Raw genomic sequence first — 18,606 nt, 5'->3', positions numbered from 1 at the left:
GTACTAAGTTACTTTCCATCCCCAATCGACACTAATCTAAAAAGTTCATCACAATTTTTCCACATAGTAATTTAAATAGGAGCCCTCTCCCACACTCTGAATTGTATTAATGTAATAAGGAACTGAATAAAGGATTGTATACAAAAAAATGTTTTCCAACTGTCATACTGTCAGGTCAAACTCTCCTCTCAGCTTGAGCTTCTGTAATTCAGCTGTCCAAAGTACACAGCTGAAAAGACATCTGAAATAGGTGGAAAAACTTGCCTTTTAGTTACAATATGAATCAGTTAAATCTATTTCAATAACCATTGATAAAACAAGTCTAATCTTCTGTCACTTGATGAGGGTTGCTCTTACACAGAGAGCCTCCTTGTCAGAAAACTCTCTCCAAATGATACGCTCACTTCAAAGGCTTGTGAGTATTTACATTTTAACACAGATTAAACAAGCCTCCAATCTAAAACTCAAATATCTACAGTATATATATAAAAACTGATGCAATGAATTTGACCATGCAAATTACAAGGATTTACACCCCCATAAACATATGCAGTCAAACATACACAAAGGGGTAAAGTTCATCCCATCTGCAAACATTAATGAGTAAACTTTACGATGAGCATGTCTCTTTTTCTCTGAGGGTTACTGGGGTTGGACATAACATTTGGGATAATTTAACCAGATGCAAGGATTTCCTCCAGCATAAGTGTGGATTCATAAGCAACCTTCAATCTGTTTTCTTCATCCCAGACAGGAAAATGATAATAAAGGTGCTGATTGGAGTTCTGTGTGGTGCTGCTGTACTCACCGTAGGTATCCTAATCGGTCACTATGGGATCACCAAGAGCAGCGGCTCAGCACCGTCCTGGGTAAAAGATGTGGTGAAGGATGTGGACGAGACCCTCATTGAGAGGTTCCTGTCTGAGGTGGATAACATCCAGATTCAGGAGAACCTCAGGTGAGTTGATGTATGATCAAATAAGAAGTTTGTCGGTCAGTCAGTCGTTATATTTAATTTGTTTATTTAGTGAAAGGGTAGAAAGGAAATACAGTCTGTGTGTGAGAGAAATAGTGTTTCATAATAAGTGGTTCATAAAAACTTATTTAAACATTCAAGCAAATTTGGTATCTTTCTTCCTTCATCTGCACTTTTATGAAGTCCAAACAGAGTCATCTAGCCTAATAATAACTAAATATAAATAATGAGTTCTTCCCCTGATACCATAACTGGAGTTTTCTGGGAAAATGTTCAAAGGGTCATGGAATACAAATTCTTTGTGGTTTCTCATAAATTCATCAAAGCCCTTTTATTTTTCTGTCATATACTTTTCCATTCAAGTGACTTTTTGACTCCACTTTATCAGACACATTTTTGGGTCAAACCTCTATTTTTTTTATCTTCAACAGGGAGTTGACGAAAGTGCCCCATATGGCCACCACAGCAGGAGACGAGCAGACAGTGCAGTTTATGCTTAAGAGATGGCAGGACCCTGACTCTGGTCTGGACCAGGCCTGGAGAGAGGAGTACTTGGTCTACCTGTCCTTCCCTGACCCAAAGAACCCCAACAAGGTCACTGTAGGTGAGTCCACAGGTTACTGAATATGAGGATGGACACATTATTGTCTTCCAGTTGTTAATTACTGTAAATTTAAATATTAAAATCATTTAATTTAACCACAATTCAAGAAAGCTCATGGTTCAAGGGCGATTACCAAGTGGCAGGTCTTATAAAAAATATATAAAATAAATCTCGATTTAAATGATCTGTAACATCTGTAGGATTGTTCCAGAAAAACAAAAGTTCCCAGTTTCCCAAGCCACTCATAAATGATCAAAACCAAATCTTAGTTTTGTGTTGTCTAACAGTGAAAAAGCTTTACTTACTTAGTAGCAGACAAGTTGCTATGAGTTACTATGAGTTGTTTATTTCAGTGAATTCATCTGATGCCGTCCTGCACACTGTCAGAGAAAAAGAGAAGCCTTATACTGATGACCAAAAAGATCCTGCGGTGGTCCAGCCATACGCAGCATACTCCCCTGCTGGACACCCAAAGGTAAAAAGCGACATCACTGTATATCTGAAATTACCAGGCTCTGGTTTGCACTAAGTGGAGCTGAGACCTGGCCTCCTGTGAAAGACTGAAGAGGAAAAACACTTTAGAAACATACAAATATTTATTACTTCTAATGAAAGGGCACATGTGACTCTTAAGATTACTTGATTGTAATGGTGATTGGTGATGAAGAATTAAAGATAATTCAAATATACCTCTGACACCAGGACCAGGACATTCTGGGTTTAAAAAAACTAATGTTTTAAAAACTGGTTTAGTAGCGACGCACCAAAGGTAGATATGAAGCTGAGAGAGGATTTGTTCATGGCGTATGTGTCTATACAATATGAAAATCCAGAAATGAGTGTGTTCATGCCTAGCTCTCCAGCATTTCTCTTTCTGTATTGCCTGCTTAGACCAGTTTTTTTGACTTTTGATTCCTGCCAGCCACTTTTGGATATGTCTGTCTGTAGGACTGGTTTTGACCCTGCATGTATCACTAAGTAAATTGAGCTTACCGTGTACTCGCCTGTCTCTGAGTCGTGCAATTGGGTCTTACCACTGCCGCCCGTTACAGAAGCAAATGTTAAGAAACAGACAAAAAGCATAAGAGAACAATTTAAAAATTGTTTTTTCTGTTTCTCTCTTAATTCAAAGCCAAATATGACTGGTGGTTGACTGGTGTTATTACCATTCTTAACTGGAATGGAGACTTACAGGCCAAAACTAATAGTTTGTTGTATCAAAGACAGATAACATGACCGTAGACACAAGTGAATACATCAGCAAGAGCTTATCTGTTAAATAAATAAGTCTGATTGATATTTTATATTACTGCCTGTGACCATCAATTTCAGGGGCCATAACAAGGATTTGAATGAAAGAAGAGTCTGTGATAAGGAATTACAGTTCTTTATCATATTTATGATATGATAAGATAAACTTTCATGTTGCAATGGAAATTTGTCTTGTGAAAACAGAGCTGCAGTCAAGCAATACATGACAAAACAATACATAATCAAAATAATACATAACAGACAAGACGATGCAGGGGTGCACTAATGCAAAAAGTGCTGCATACAGCTACAAACACAAAATACATGGCAATACCAGCTATAACCGAAGTGATTCAAACCTGCTCAGACAATGCAGCAGAGCACTCAGACACAGAGTTAAGTACATCTAGCTAGAAGAAGATAGAAGACGATATTGTACATAACCCATGATAAAATAAGTGAAACATAGTTTACATTGTAAGAAAATAAATACAATCTTTCATAAAATCATAAAACATAATGTCTGAAATCATAGCAAAGCACAATAATCCAGTAAAATGATTTTTCAGGGTGTGATGAGATGATTCTGTGAGGATTTTTATCATCTTCTGACAGACTCGGATTCAGAAATCTTAAAAAGTGAAAAAAGAACTGCAATGACTTTAATATGTGGTGTAAATGGATCATTGATCGCATCACTGAGTTGTTACCACTGTTGGCTTAGTGTTGATTTTTCCAATGTTTTATAGGGGAAACTCGTATACGCCAACCAGGGGAAACCAACTGACTACGAGGAGCTGAACAGGACGGTGGACCTCAGAGGAACCATCGCGATCACTAGATATGGTGGAGCTGGAAGAGCTGCTAAGGTGAGTGGCACATTGCTTTAAGTAGTGGGTGAATTTTATATTGTTATCATGATTATATTTGGTTCAGGCTTTATAAATTGAGCAGAAACTATTTGTTCAATAGACGCAAAGAAACCCCCTTTTGTTGAGACACTAAGGTTTCTGGAGAATGTGTTACAAGATCATTAGTTTGCAGTCTAACAAATCTAAATCTAAACCAAACTTCCCACTTCCCACTTTTCCATTTCTTTCAGCAGTTATTATAGATCATATACTCATATATAAATATTGATGTCAGAACAAACTGGCAACTTTATGATTTTATTTGAGTATTATCTTTATTATCTTATCTTTTTTTCAATATATCCCGTTTTTATCTTGATGTTTTTATGTCTGTTCTATGGTACAGTTTTATCCTGTACTTTCGAACTTTCTGCTGCCTTGTAAAGCACTTTGTAACGCTGTTTTTAAAAGTGCTCTATAAATAGATATTATTATTATTATTATTGTTGTTGTTGTTGTTGTTGGTGTTGTTGTTGTTGTTGTTGTTATCATCATCATCATCATTATTTTAAACTTGAATTGCTGGGCCAGATTTGTCTTTGCAGCACTGTCACTGTGAGTTCTATTTTTGTGGCAGTGAAACAGAAAACAACATTAAGAGTTTGACTCATCAGATAACTGAGCCAATGTGCTAAAAGTCTGTAAATATATGCAGAAAATCTACAAAGTGTGTTTGTTATCTCAGCTGCAACTACAAGATTTTCCTGTATGGAAAGCTACCCATGATTCCCAGCAAAGAAGTACATGAAACAGACATAGATACTCTTTAAAACCATAAAATCGTGAAAATAAGATGTCAACATGGTTCCTATATTGAAAAAGAGGTTGACAAATGTTAAACATGGTTACTTATTCATGTATAAATGAGGAACTGACTCAGTGTTTATAGGGAGCAAATCATAAATCTGCACCATATAAGTGCAACATCTTTGAATGATGTTGCACTTACTGTCAGTAACAGGTTTGTTTGTTTTTCTGCCATTAGAACCTAAGTTATAAATGGTAAATGGACTTTCAAGTCTTTACGACCACTCAAAGCGCTTTAAACACATCTCATTCACCCATTCACACACATTCATACACTGATGGCAGGAGCTACCATACAGGGTGCCAACCTGCACATCAGGGGAAGTAAGCCATTTATACACATTCATACACCGTTGGCACAGCAACGGGAGCAATTTGGGGTTAAGTGTCTTGCCCAAGGACACATTGAAATGTGGACTGGAGGAGCCGGGAATCGCTCTACCTCCTGAGCCATCAGTGTCATCACTGATAATAAAAAACTGTGCCCAAAACAAATGTACAGAAATGGTAATCACAAAAATAGGAGCATTATCACTGTGTTTAATGGCCATTAGTAAAATAGTGGTTCTGACTATGAGGTCATTGTTGAAAGATGAAAGATGATGAAATATCAACTATATTAAAACTCATTAACTGAGGCTGCATGTGTGTCTCATCCAGGCCATCAATGCGGCCCCCTATGGTGTAATTGGTGTACTTGTCTACACGGACCCTTTGGACATCAATGACGGTCTCATGTCTGACACCAATGAAACATACCCTCACTCCTGGTACATGCCGCCTTCTGGTGTAGAAAGAGGTTCCTTTAACACTGACTATGGAGACCTGCTCACACCCTATCTAGCTGCTAAAGGTAACCAAACACCTGCACAAAAACAGCAATGACTGAAGAGATGTTTCTCTTTTATTGTATGTTTTTTCAACTACTGCTGAACTTTGGCTCCAATATTATGTGACAGGGTTTTTTTTACAACAGCTGCAAACATTCACATAAAGATAAAAATCAGACGAAATGATTTTAATTTCTAACTAGGAGATGAGTCTATGACTCATTGTCATGAATTGTTTTGCAGAGGAAACCTACAGAATACCTGTCAAGAACATTACAGGGATCCCTCCCATCCCAATTCAACCGATTGGATTTGAGGATGCCTACACATTAATATGGTTTGTGATAAGTCAAATCTGCTTATGGAATTGATATGGTCCAGCAATGTTTGGTTAATAACACATTTTTACTTACATCCATTGGTTATTTCAGTGCACTGGGTGGAAAGGAAGTTCCAGCTACATGGCGTGGAGGATTCAACTGCAGCTACAACTATGGTGGTCCAGGGTTTAAAAATACATCTGCCTTCTACAACAGGTAGTCAACTGCTGGATAATTTAGGCATTAGCTGCATTGAAATCTGAACTATCTGTTATTCACACAAGTTACAAATAAATAAGATGAAGAAAGAATAAATATTTGTCCAGGTCTCCATGTAACAGCTCCTCATTGAAAACATCTACAGTGATTTTTTGTTTTGCTGCAACCCTGAATCCACTTCTTCAACATCCCAATAGAAAAACACGTAGGCAACTTTCTAATCAGATGCAATTTTAACTTGTCTTTATTTACTATATCTCTAAATTATAAAATAAACTTAATAAATATTTACTTTATAAATTATATTTGCTAGTAAGGCTATTTGCTCCTTGTTCTGGCAACTTAGCCTGAGTATCAGGCTATTATTATTGGACTGAAGTGCAACTAAAATATGCTAGCAAAATGCTTAAAACAGCATGTAAGTATAAATGCAAACAACCTTATAAAAAAAACATGTACAAATGAATTTACCAAATTTCAATTTTCCATTTTTTCAATACATTCTGTTGAAGATGAGGCAAACGTGGTGCAGTGGGATATTTATCAGTTTCTTGTTCATGTTTCTTCGTACTTTTGAGTTTGAACCTCTTTTCTAGTGATGTGAAACTAGACATCTACAACTATGAAGAGGTAAAGAACTCCTCCAATGTGATGGGAATTATCAGGGGGAGTGTCGAGCCAGGTGAGACTGTTGACCACGTCCAAATCAGCCATCAGAAGTCATTTAGCCTCAGTTTGTGATCACTCTAGGTCTGATTTGTGTTGATGCATATGTGTATGTTTATGTCCACAGACAGGTATGTGATCTATGGGAACCATAGGGACAGTTGGGTTCATGGTGCCATTGACCCAAGCAGTGGGACATCAGTCATGCTGGAACTGACAAGGGTGCTGGGCCGGATGGTCAAGCAGGGTGAGGAAATGTCATGGTTGACTGACGTATTGACTGACTGACTGATGGAAATTATGGATGAAGAGTGAATCTCTTTCCCTTTTTATGGCAGGAAAATGGAGGCCTCGCAGATCTATTATCTTTGGAAGCTGGGGAGCAGAGGAGTTCGGCCTTATTGGGTCTGCTGAATACACTGAGGTAATTTTCAATCCGCAAGTGATAAACAACAGCAGTCTAAATGTAAATGTAATTGGAAATTGTGTGCTGTCTTGTCTTCCCCTCAGCAATACTACAGCAAGCTCAGTGAACGCACTGTTGCTTACATCAATGTGGATATAGCTGTTTTTGGTAAGAATCTCTACGTACACCACTTAAATGTAAACAGGCCAAAGCATGTAGAAACATACCATCTTAGTCTCTGGGTTCAGCTTGACATGTGCAGCCATTAGTGGCACAAATTGTCACAACCTTCCTAAGCAGTAGCATTGGGAAATACATTTGGACAAATACATTTGGATCTAACTTGTCAACTAACTTGTTGGCAGAGATTATTTATTCTGTGTTACAACATTTCTATATTGGCTGCCAATGAAAGTTGTTTTGACTGACTACAAGTTTGATTTTCCTTAGCCAACGCCACTCTCAGGGCTTCAGGTATGCCATCAATGCAGAATGTCATCTTCCAAGCTGCTAAACAGGTGAGGTCTGAAAACTAACTCGAATGTCAGGTGAGCTGTTTGCCTGTAGCACTTGATTGAAACTGTCACCCAAATGCCAAGAACCCTCCTCCCCTGCTCCTGTGTCTGAAACTGTCACATGAAAGTGTGTTTATCGTGCAGGTCAAGGCACCTGGACTGGACTCAACATCTGTGTATGACAACTGGAAACGATACTCTAACAGAACTAGCCCAGACCATGGACTCATTCCCAAGTAAGCAGTTACACCTTTCTGTGGCAGCAAATGATCCCACATGCTACACTGCATCCTAGGCACACACATTCTCAAGAACTGAATTACAGAAGGAGGTTGTGCTTCAACAATGATTCTCATTGAATTGCTAAACCCAAAATCCAGTAAGCATGTTCCAAAAATATAAAAAGGTAGCACATATTAGATTTCCTATTCAAGGAGGAGTCTTCTTAAGACCTTCTTCAGACCAAGAACTGACAATGTAACTTCCACATCTCTCAAAGTACAACTTCTATACTGGTGCATCCATACTTCCTGAAAAATGTTACTGAACAAATCTATAAATAAAACAATAATACTGCATTATTGAAATATAAGAGTTTCAATGCTTTTCATTTCCTTTTAAAAATTTAGCCTTTCCATTGTGAGTAAGCCTTTTCATTCATGTTTATTAACTGTGATTTGATTATCCTTGTGTTCACATTTATATATTTGTGCTGCCTCAGGATATTCCAGGTCCATCTTTGCTTATGCATTAAATATGTGTCATGTACTGATTTTTTTTGTCTTCTTTTGACAGAATGGGGTACCTAACAGGAGCAGGGAGTGATTATGCTGCCTTTGTCCATTACCTGGGAATCACATCCATGGACATTTCATACACCTATGACCGGGTATGACAAATGTCCTGATGAACTTACTGTGTGACATGTCTGGAAAACTCACCGCTAAACATTTTTCTTTCCTGTTTGAGGAAGAACATCAAGATAAACTGCAGGTTAAAATCTGGCAGTCTTACCTAATACATATAGACCTGTAGGCTGCAAGTCTTTCACTGTTCATAGTACTTTTTGATTTTGCCACTTAAATTTGAAACCATTGGAAAGCAAGAGGCACTTGCATAACACTGGCCAGTGGCCATGATATTTTTCAAGATGCATTCCCCCTCCCTGCCAACTGGGTCTTAAATTGATGGTACTATGTTGACTTGGTGCAGTTCACTTTTAAACAGTCTCATTTTACCTCACCTGAAATAAGCTGTCCCCCAAGAAAGTATGTGCACCTTCAAAGTGATGTGTGAACTAAACAGAACCATATTGTCAATCATGTAAATCCTTTCCTTGAAGACATTTTTCTTCCTATAGACTAAAACAAATGCTCGGATTTACCCTGCATACCACACAGCATACGACACCTTTGACTACTCCTCAAAGTTCATTGATCCTGGTGAGCAATGCTTCCTCTCACGTTATCGCATATTATATTTTCTTTTACCAAACCTCTTGTACGATTGTATCCAATAGAAGCCCCCTTTCATGTATTTTTCCCACCTCTTTGATCCTGCAGATGATGCTTTCTTGAAAGTTAACGCTAGAGACAAATTGGTATATAAAGCTATATATTTCTGTCTTGCTTCCTCTGCAGCTTTGTGTATAACGTTTCATTCTACCTTGTCTTCTGTCAGGGTTTGTCAGTCACCAGGCCATTGCAAGGACTGCAGGAAATGTCCTGATACGATTGGCTGACAGCCTGGTGTTGCCATTAATCTGCAGTGACTATGCTGAGGTTCTGGAGAGCTACCTCAACACAGCCGTGACCCTATATGAAGATCAGCTAAAAGCTAAGGGCATCTCCATGGGTAAGCACAAAACAACTGGCAATGTTTCAGTGATGCAGGAGAATATTAAAATACACAAAACACTCATAGAAATCTAAATGTAATTAATTTTGGTTTTATGTTTCAGTGTGTCAAATAGAGGTAAATTGAGGTAAAATTGTGAATATAATGTCTTTATAGTTTTGACTTGTTGCTTCCATCTCAAAGCAGCTGGAACAAGAATAGCTGATGACTTACTGACTTACTGGATTCATATTTTGGACACGGATCGGCAAAATCCAAAAATGCTTCTTGTAGCAGGAATAACCTGAATTGATAAATACCTGTCTTCAGGCTGTGCTTAAGAACAGAACAAGCAACAGATGCAGCATCTGTTTCTCGTACTAGCAGTCTGAGAGGATTATAGAGGAAGATGTGTTTTCTGAGAGGCTGCACAGCAGATGTATGTCTTGTTTCAGAACCACTAAAACGTGCCGTGACCAGCTTTCGCAGTGCAGCTACTCATTTGGATCAAGTAATTCGAAGTTCAGACCTGGCAAATGAAACGTAAGGGCACACACATATTGTACCTGTATGAACATATTGTTCTCTCCCTCGCTGTCTGCAAAGAAAAATAATGTCACTCACCTCTTTATCTGTCTTCTCGTAGGCCTCTGAAAGTCCGAAGGATCAATGACCAGCTCATGCTGCTGGACCGAGCTTTCTTAGATCCTCTAGCCTTTCCAGATAAATATGCATTCAGGTAAGAAAATTATGTATCACCCTCATGACAAGATTAACTCTCTTGGGCACACTGGGGTAAAAAGGAGTGGTGAACCCTGCTGATTCCTTACACTTATTTGTGATTGTAGTTTAAAATACTAATAGAACCAGATCTCATCCAAATCATTCCTTTCTGCATGGCTGTAGCCATTAACACAATATGTTATTGTGACTTAGTACATCTCTATTCATTGTTCAGCTGCCAATCATTGTTTGTCTCTCTACATTTCCTTGTGTATCACCCAGGCATGTTATCTGGGCCTCCAGTTCTGCAGGCAAGCCTACCTTTCCAGGTCTGGCTGATGCTTACGACAATGCTAACCCATCAGGACAGCTCAGCGACTGGGAAAAGGTGCATTATCATCTGTCAGTCCTGAGCCAGGCCATTGAGGGTGCCGCCCACACACTGGTTGACGTCATATAGATGAAGGGAGGGAGGAAAAAGGGAGGGAGAGAGGGACTGCAGTCAATCAGGGATTTTACAAAAAAGAGACAGGGTGGAGAGAGGGCAGCTTACAGCAGCCCTGATTTCCTGTAGGTTGATATTACATGATGGGATTTGGGAATCATTGAACAAAGCTCATCAACTAACAGTTAATATGAATCTTTGTTATGTCTTCTGTCTTCGTCATTGGATTGAAAATATTTAAATATTGAGAATCTTTTCATTAAAGCACTCATGATGAACCACCACAACAAATGTCTTTTGTAAATTCTTCACCAACTGCTATAATTTAAGGCAGATATTTTAGTCTCCCCTGTGGCAAACTAAAATGTTTTACATACAGACAATGAAAATTGAGTAGAGCAGGCACATTATAGGCATTGCATTGTTACATTATAGGTGAAGGGTGATATAATAGTCATTTATTGGGTTTATGATCATGAAGTTAAAGTTATTCAGTAGCATTAGTAGCATTTGTCAGCTGTAAAGAAGATTTATTTTTTAATGAAATATATCAGAAGGATTAGTCTGCAAAATTGTGGCAGCGTCTGGCATAAACAGACAAACTGCAAACACATCAAAAACCACCAAAATGTGTTAATCTTAGTTCCCTGTATGCAGTCTAAAACAGATCAAATAAGATTTGTTTTCGTTGTCGCAGACCATTTAAAGTTCTGCTTTTGATTTAGCTCCAGGTGATAATTACTGAGCTCTGCTGTGTGTTGAGCATTGTTAATGGTTGAAGAATAAAATAATAAAATAACTTTGCACAATATGGTACCTTTAATAAACAATGAGTTGATAAACCATATTTGTTGTCATACATTCTTTCCTTTTCAGCTTCTACAAATCAAGGCTTTCCTCCTAATACCTGAAAAACTAAAACTAAATAAAAACTAAACTAAGACTAGTCAATCCTCAAAATAAAAATAAAACTACGTAATCACTTGTTACTACTATAACTATAATAAGTCTTACTGATGGATTACAACCAGGCGGGGCTTTACTGCCACCTACTGTTGTGTTAGAGTCTTTATATTCCTGTTTTCAGTCGTGTGAGTCCTGTAAATATGTGAAAATATGTCACAGAATATCTGTTTCTCATTTTGTATATTTTAGACGAATAAATGTGAATTATTCCACATGGCATCAAAGTTTCCATCTGCCTGTAAATATTAATTTAGTTTAATATACCCATGTCTTCCTGTTTTTCACTGGTACTCTTTTTGAGTTATTAAGTCATAATTTTGTGTCTAATTAGTAGGATTAGATTTGGACATATTAAACTAATTTAATTTAATCTTTACATGCAAGTGGAGACATGTAGCTGGAGCATTTAATCTCTTCTCTAGATATAGGAGAGAGACAGTTCTTAAAACAGTGGTACAATGTGTTTGGTGAGCTGAAAAGCTCCTTTAGTGGCAGACTTGAAGGTCCTTCATACCTGATGCAGTGAGGGTTTTTTTTAACGAACACTGTTGTTGACTGATTCGATGTTGATGTGGTGCTTTGCACTTATCTTGCACTGCCTGTGTCGTGCATGTTTCCTTCCTGTAAATTGTCTGTCTTCGTGTAAGGGTGACATTGAGTTTCCCCTCAAGGAGTTTAATAAAGTAGCCTACTTCTTATCTTGTCTTATTTTATCTCATCTTAAGGAAATAACTGGGATGTAAGGGAATCAACACACCAAACACATTAAACACTGTTTGCAACAGCTCTGAAATTTCTGTATTGAAATATATCTTTTTGATATCTACAGGACTCAGAACTAATAACCTGGATAACTCTCTCTGTAACATTAGGTGGCAGTAATGCCGGTTACATCCATCATTATCACGAAGAAGAAGAATAAGTTATTTGCCAATACTGCTAGGCCAACTGCTACTGATAATGAATACAAAAACAACGTTATAAGGACACGAATAAGAGCACGTTTCACTGACGGAACCATGAATGTATTAAGACAGCTATAAAGGTCGGATCTTTACAGTGTAACACCCAGCGGAAGTAAACAACGCAGGAGCTAGTCGTGTTAGCTGCAGGGTGTGTTTGAGTTATCTGGGAGAAGCCTATCAACACCACAGTGAGACAGCTTACTTGTAATTAATCAACAATGTCTTCAGTTCATTGTTTGAGAGAGTTAATCAACGAGAGACTAACTGCTGCTGCTGAAGAAATATTCAGAGTTTTTCACAAAACTATCATCGAGTATGAAGAAGAGATCGACCGTCAGCGCAGACTGCTGGATACTGCTTGGACACCAGAAATGGACTTAAACATTATAGGTCTGTAAGGTCTTAAGAGGAATGTGACTCAAATGAGATCCCAGTGGTTGTATTTATTTGCCCAATGTGCATTTTTCTATGGTTACATTTGTAGTAACCTGCTTCTTGTGACCTTTGTCCCTCCAGAGCTCCCACAGCAACATGTCTGTAAGGAGGAAGAGGAGGAGGAGGATCTCACTGACCAGCAGCTCTGCAACCAGGAGAGGAACTCCAGTTTGGACCAAGAGGACCCAGAGCCTCCACAGATTAAAGAGGAGCAGGAGGAGCTGGTGCTGAAGCAGGAGACTGAAACCTTTATGTTGACTCCTACTTGTGAGGAAAGTGACAACAGCGAAGAGCAGAATCCTGATGAAACTCAGAGTGCAGCAGTGGATGAGGATGTTGTCAGCATGTCAGTTAAAAGCTCTGTGATACCAGAATTAAATAATGACGACCAGTTCCTCTCCCGTACCTCTCATGTAGCTGAGAGTCAAGATCACAAAGGAAACAGACAAGGAGACTCAGGATCTACTAGAAATACAGAGCCAAAACCACAGACAAGTCACCACAAAGGGGAAAGTCACACTGGCAATGAGGACAGTTACACCATGCTAAAGATTCACAGTGACACTTATACAGGGAAACCGTCTTTAAAATGTGACACCTGTTTGAAAACTTTCTGTTCGACATCGGCACTGAACGCTCATTTAACAATCCACACAGGTGAGAAGCCATATTCTTGCGAGACATGTGGGAAAGATTTCAGATGTAATAGTGGATTAATGGCCCACATGAGAACCCACACAGGTGAGAAGCCTTACCTTTGCAACACCTGTGGAAAAAGGTTTGGCCAGTCGTCAAACTTGATAAGGCACAAAAGATTACACACAGGTGAGAAGCCGTATTCTTGCGATACCTGTGGGAAAAGATTTAGTAAAATGTCAGGATTGAAAACCCACATGACAGTCCACACAGGTGAGAAGCCTTATGTTTGCAACACCTGTGGGAAAACATTTTGTTTGACATCAGCACTGAACGCACATTTAGCAGTCCACACAGACGAGAGGCCATATTCTTGCAAAACATGCGGGAGAAATTTCAGATATAAAAGTGGATTGATGGTCCACATGAGAACCCACACAGGTGAGAGGCCGTACTCCTGTAACACGTGTGGGAAAAGGTTTTATCACCCATCAAATGTAATACAGCACAAAAGAATACACACAGGTGAGAAGCCGTACCTTTGCAACACCTGCGGGAAAGGGTTTTGCAACTCATCAAACTTGATAAAACACAAAAGAATACATACAGACGAACGGCCGTATCCTTGCAAAATATGTGGGAGGGATTTCAGATCTAAAGATGTATTGGTGGTCCACATAAGAACCCACACAGGTGAGAAGCCATACTCTTGTGACACCTGTGGGAAAAGATTCAGTCAGACGTCAACGCTGAAAGCTCACATGAAAATACACACAGGTGAGAAGCCGTATTCTTCCTAAACATTGGGGGAGAGATTTCAGATGTCGTCATTTGTTGAAAACCCACACAGAAAAGAAAAAAAGACTTGTCAACTTGAAGAGACACACAAGGATCCAAACCAATTAGAGGCCATCTTCTTTCTGACTCTGGTGACCTGAAATTCCACATAAGAAGAGCCAACACGCAATCATTTTAAATAAAGAAGAAGCCACAACATCTTTGTGTAATAGAAGAGTTTATTATCAATGTTAACTTCATGTTTCACTAAATTAAACTTGTGTTTCGCATTATATTACTGTGTTGCTTATGTGGGAGAAATGTATTTTAAAAGGACTGTGTAAACATTGTTCTTGTACTATTTTTACTGATTGTCTACTATTTCCTGCTGTTTGAACTTCCTCCCTGGAGACTTGTGTATTTACATTCTGCATGATTCTCTTCACCACTGTATGCTATAAAACTTGAAGCGACAACTGAGTTGAGTCTTTATTCTATTCTTATCTTATCAGACTGTATTACTGTTAGTAACACTAATCTCCCAAAATGTTGAACAATCTTCTTTCACATTAAGTGTATGGTGCCATTATTCATCTCACTGCCCTCATATAATTGATTGTAATATTACTGTGCTTTTTTAGGTGATAATAGAAGACTACCAGATTCACAACAAATTTTAAGATATAAGCAAATTATGTTAGATGTTTAAGGCCATTGGCTCCATTCACTTAATGAGTGTGAGCAGAGGAAGAGTGTCAGCATGTCAGTAAAAAGCTCTGTCGAACCACAACCATAAGTAATTTTTTATGGGTGAAATCATTCAACATAAATTGAGTGACTTAGAGAGGGAGAATGTAATTTAAACAGACACAACAGATTGATAGCAAGTCAGAGCACTTACATTTATATGGTGAAACGTGTTGCGAGTCTGACTGCATCATCCATTAACCTGCAGGAGGTCTGTGATGTCCTTCATGCGGGTCAACACCAGCCTCTCAAAGGACTTCATGACAGCAGGGTGATGGGCATGTAGTCACTCAGTCCTGTGATGGAGAGTTTATTGGGGATTGGGATGATTGTGGAGCATTTTAAGCGGGAGAGCAATTCACACTGTTCCAATGATCTGTTGAAGACAGGAGGGTCTCTGAAAGACCTGCTACACATCCTCCCCACAGATCCTGAGTGCAGGTGGAGAGGGGTGGGGTGCACAGGGAACAGAGCGATAGCCATCATCATCGTGTCTTTTTATCCCTGGTGGGACATTTAATGTGCTCTGTATATGTTGGCAGTTTGTGGTTGAGGTTGGCTATGTTAAACTCTCCCAAAATGATCCTGTTTATCTGGATGTTAAATGTTCCATGGAGATTACCTCACTAACACAGGGCTGAGGTGGGATGTACAACACAGACTGAATAAAATAGTTTACATTTGATGAAAAGAGACCTCAGTTGAGGACCTTAACACAGTCCCATCTAGACACCGACCTTTGTTTATGTTGAAGCAACTAACTATCAAGGACTTCTTCACATTTGAGGAATTTAAGTATTATTTAAAGATCCCCTTCGGCCATGTATGTATGTAGACGTATAAAATACATTGCTTGGAACAAAATTTGTGTTTGGTATGGTTTTTCCACAAAAAAACAATATTTTTACAATAATTTCTTTTAAATTGCATCTTATCCTTCCTCATTAAATGGTAATAATGTTAGAAGACAATACCAAATGTTCTGTGTGCTATTACCTTGTATCACCAGTAGGGTATGCTAAAGCACTGCTGTTTAGCTCAGCCAAAAAAGGACAATTCAATAGCGAGCAATAAAGTGCCACCAATCAGTGAATTTGAATCCTATGTAAATTTATTATCAACAATATTAAAATCTTAACAGCATCAAACCCACACAAAGCAATATTTAAACAAAAAGGGTCAGATACAGGCTAATAATGACAAAATAATCTTGTAAAGTACAGATCATATTTGCCACTTACCATCATTGAGGATATTTTAGTAGTTTTAGTGAAAATTTCTCACTTACTGTAGTATACAGTGTGTTTATAGGCTACATAGGCTACAGTTCAAGTTTCCCCCTAATGTCTTTGCCCACAACTGCTGACCAGGGAACATAAAGACTCTGCTTAGGACTGAAGCTATCTCTCTGCTCCCTACTGGCATGTTGCTTGCTGCCTTTTATTCAGTGGCTGAACACCTTGTATCTCTCTACACACATAGCTTCCAGCTCAACCCAACAGACCAGTTTCTGTTGACTATGATGAAGTTGATGCTTAATCTGGTCCAGGATGACTTGGCTGAAAGATTTAGTGTTTCTCAGAGTGTCGTTAGCTGAATGTTGAGATACTTGACTGACCTCATGGAAGAAAATATGTAGGAATACATTCCTTGGCTTCGGAGGGAAACTACCCTTTCTAAATGCCCCATTGCTTTAAAGACCACTTCCCAGGCACAGCACGCACCACAGACTGCCCCCCCCCCCCCCCCCCCTCCAAAAGGCCCAAGCATGTAGGTGTCCACAAAAGTAGCAAAAAACACAAGAGGCCCTCTCTAGAGCCAGTGTTTGGTTTGTCTGTTCTGGGCTACTATTGAAACATGGAGGTGCAACATAGCGGCCTCTGTGGAAGAGGACCAGCTTGTAGATAAAAAGGGCTCATTATAAGGTAACGGTAACACAACTATTATTATATTCAGGTGATTATGAATGAGTATGAAACATACATAAGAATGACCGGGTCCGTTTTGCTAGATGCCACTAAATTCGACACACTGCACCTTTAAGAGCCTTTTTTTTGCTCATTTATCTGACTTCTAGACCCGTCCTTAAAACCTTAATGTGTATTTCTACCATGACATCTTATTTGAATTAATGATAAACCTCTGAGAGCTGAATCTGAACAATTGACTATTTTTGAATGGCAGCATATTCTTTTGCCAGTAGTGTACTGCAGGAATGACTGGCTGTTTTGTTAATATGATATATATAGACGTTCCCTTCGTATTTTGAAATCTTTTTTTAGCTAGGGAATATTAACAGAGCATGGGCCTTTTTTCAGCAAAAGCATATTTGACATTCATACTGTTTGACATGAAAATTTGCACAAGTGCCCAGAACAACTGAAGTCTTTCTGTTCTTCGCCTCTGAGCTGTATCAGTGGTGCAGTGAGAGTGTGTAGGAGTACGTGCCGATGAACCCAAGGATACCTTGAAGGTGACTGGTGAGAGAGGAAAATGACCATGTTATTTTCTCTCATGCAGATTTTTAAATACTCTGCCATAGAGGAAATTCAAACTGTAAATCTCTGTTGTCAAACTTCCTTGTATGAACACTAGTCAGCTGGTGCTTACATGTGAGAAACTGTGTCAGTACCTTGGATGTATTCCTAGACAATATGCCAGACATTATGTCTATTATTTGCTTTCTCTAGCACACACATACACAATAAGAAGAGCTGTAAATAAACAGCTTATATAATCATGATGGAACATTACAGTGACAGTGAATTGATCCTGCCATTAATGTTGCTTCTGAGTGCCAGTTAAGTGCAGATAATTATGAGATGTTACATAGTCAACTAAAATACTGTATTGTTCTACAAGTAGGGGTGGAAAGATAAATAAAATACCATGCTTACATGTTAGAATAACCCAAAATATATATATATAAAATAGATACTTCATTTTAAGAAAACGGTTAATAACATTGTCATAATTAAAGGTCTGATGCATGATCATTTTAATATGAATATGACCTCTATCTAATCTCTCTCAAATTAGCAGGGGACAAATGATTCAAAGCAATATGAACAGACTTTTCTCCCAAGTAACTGTTACTGAGGTGAAAGTGGATTACTGTTGTTACAGCATATTCGAAACAGTGTTAGCAGAGAAAGGAAATACTCAAAAAGTGCAAAATACTACACCAGAAAGAGGCGGTTGATCAAAAACAACAACAAACAGGTTCTACTCGCCAGTCGCAAAGTTTATTCTTTTAAATATACATAGACTTTTGTCCCCATCCATATTAAATACCCCCCCCCCCCTTCCCTCTCCCATCATCCCTCCCTCCTCCCTGCCCCCCCCTCACTCTCAATTATCTGCTTTCTCCACTGCCCCCCTCCCCTCCCCCCACCCCTCCAGAGAGAAAGGTCGTCCGGCTGAAAAACACAATCTACTTTGTGCAGCATATTGCTTATTAAGACATCTGCGAAAACATAAATTAAAAATACTACAGCTTGTTTATTTTTAATTTTTTAATTTTCTGCTCCAACATCATACTGTTCTGAACAGAATCTAAAAAAAAAGAAAA

General features: G+C 38.6%; 3 protein-coding genes across 3 annotated transcripts in view; 2 read left to right on the top strand and 1 right to left on the bottom strand.

The window, feature by feature from the left end:
• The window catches only part of erap1b (endoplasmic reticulum aminopeptidase 1b), a 154,132-nt gene that overhangs the window by 12,382 nt on the left and 123,144 nt on the right, over positions 1-18,606 (bottom strand). The window lies entirely within an intron of this gene.
• Positions 658-10,785, top strand: naaladl1 (N-acetylated alpha-linked acidic dipeptidase like 1). Its single transcript, XM_062416969.1, has 19 exons — positions 658-958; positions 1,408-1,580; positions 1,934-2,055; positions 3,581-3,700; positions 5,210-5,402; positions 5,623-5,716; positions 5,811-5,915; positions 6,515-6,600; positions 6,712-6,831; positions 6,923-7,008; positions 7,095-7,158; positions 7,441-7,508; positions 7,650-7,741; positions 8,301-8,394; positions 8,866-8,947; positions 9,186-9,359; positions 9,797-9,884; positions 9,988-10,080; positions 10,347-10,785. Exons 1-19 carry the CDS (start codon positions 759-761, stop codon positions 10,522-10,524), a joined length of 2,232 nt encoding a protein of 743 aa, XP_062272953.1. The 5' UTR covers positions 658-758; the 3' UTR covers positions 10,525-10,785.
• On the top strand, positions 12,449-14,756 carry LOC133978683 (zinc finger protein OZF-like). Its single transcript, XM_062416971.1, has 2 exons — positions 12,449-12,830; positions 12,957-14,756. The coding sequence occupies exons 1-2, from the start codon at positions 12,659-12,661 to the stop codon at positions 14,309-14,311; spliced, it is 1,527 nt and encodes a 508-aa protein (XP_062272955.1). The 5' UTR covers positions 12,449-12,658; the 3' UTR covers positions 14,312-14,756.

This window comes from Scomber scombrus, chromosome 4, assembly GCF_963691925.1.
Source record: "Scomber scombrus chromosome 4, fScoSco1.1, whole genome shotgun sequence".
NCBI lineage: Eukaryota > Metazoa > Chordata > Actinopteri > Scombriformes > Scombridae > Scomber > Scomber scombrus.
This window is presented reverse-complemented; position numbering and strand designations above follow the sequence as displayed.

Bases quoted from the DNA above. Each gene is read 5' to 3' on its own strand.
- LOC133978683 (XM_062416971.1), top strand. From the start codon at position 12,659: ATGTCTTCAGTTCATTGTTTGAGAGAGTTAATCAACGAGAGACTAACT. The intron at 12,831-12,956 runs GTCTGTAAGGTC...TTGTCCCTCCAG, and splicing joins AATGGACTTAAACATTATAG to AGCTCCCACAGCAACATGTC.
- naaladl1 (XM_062416969.1), top strand. From the start codon at position 759: ATGATAATAAAGGTGCTGATTGGAGTTCTGTGTGGTGCTGCTGTACTC. The intron at 5,717-5,810 runs GTTTGTGATAAG...TGGTTATTTCAG, and splicing joins GATGCCTACACATTAATATG to TGCACTGGGTGGAAAGGAAG. The intron at 9,885-9,987 runs GTAAGGGCACAC...GTCTTCTCGTAG, and splicing joins TCAGACCTGGCAAATGAAAC to GCCTCTGAAAGTCCGAAGGA.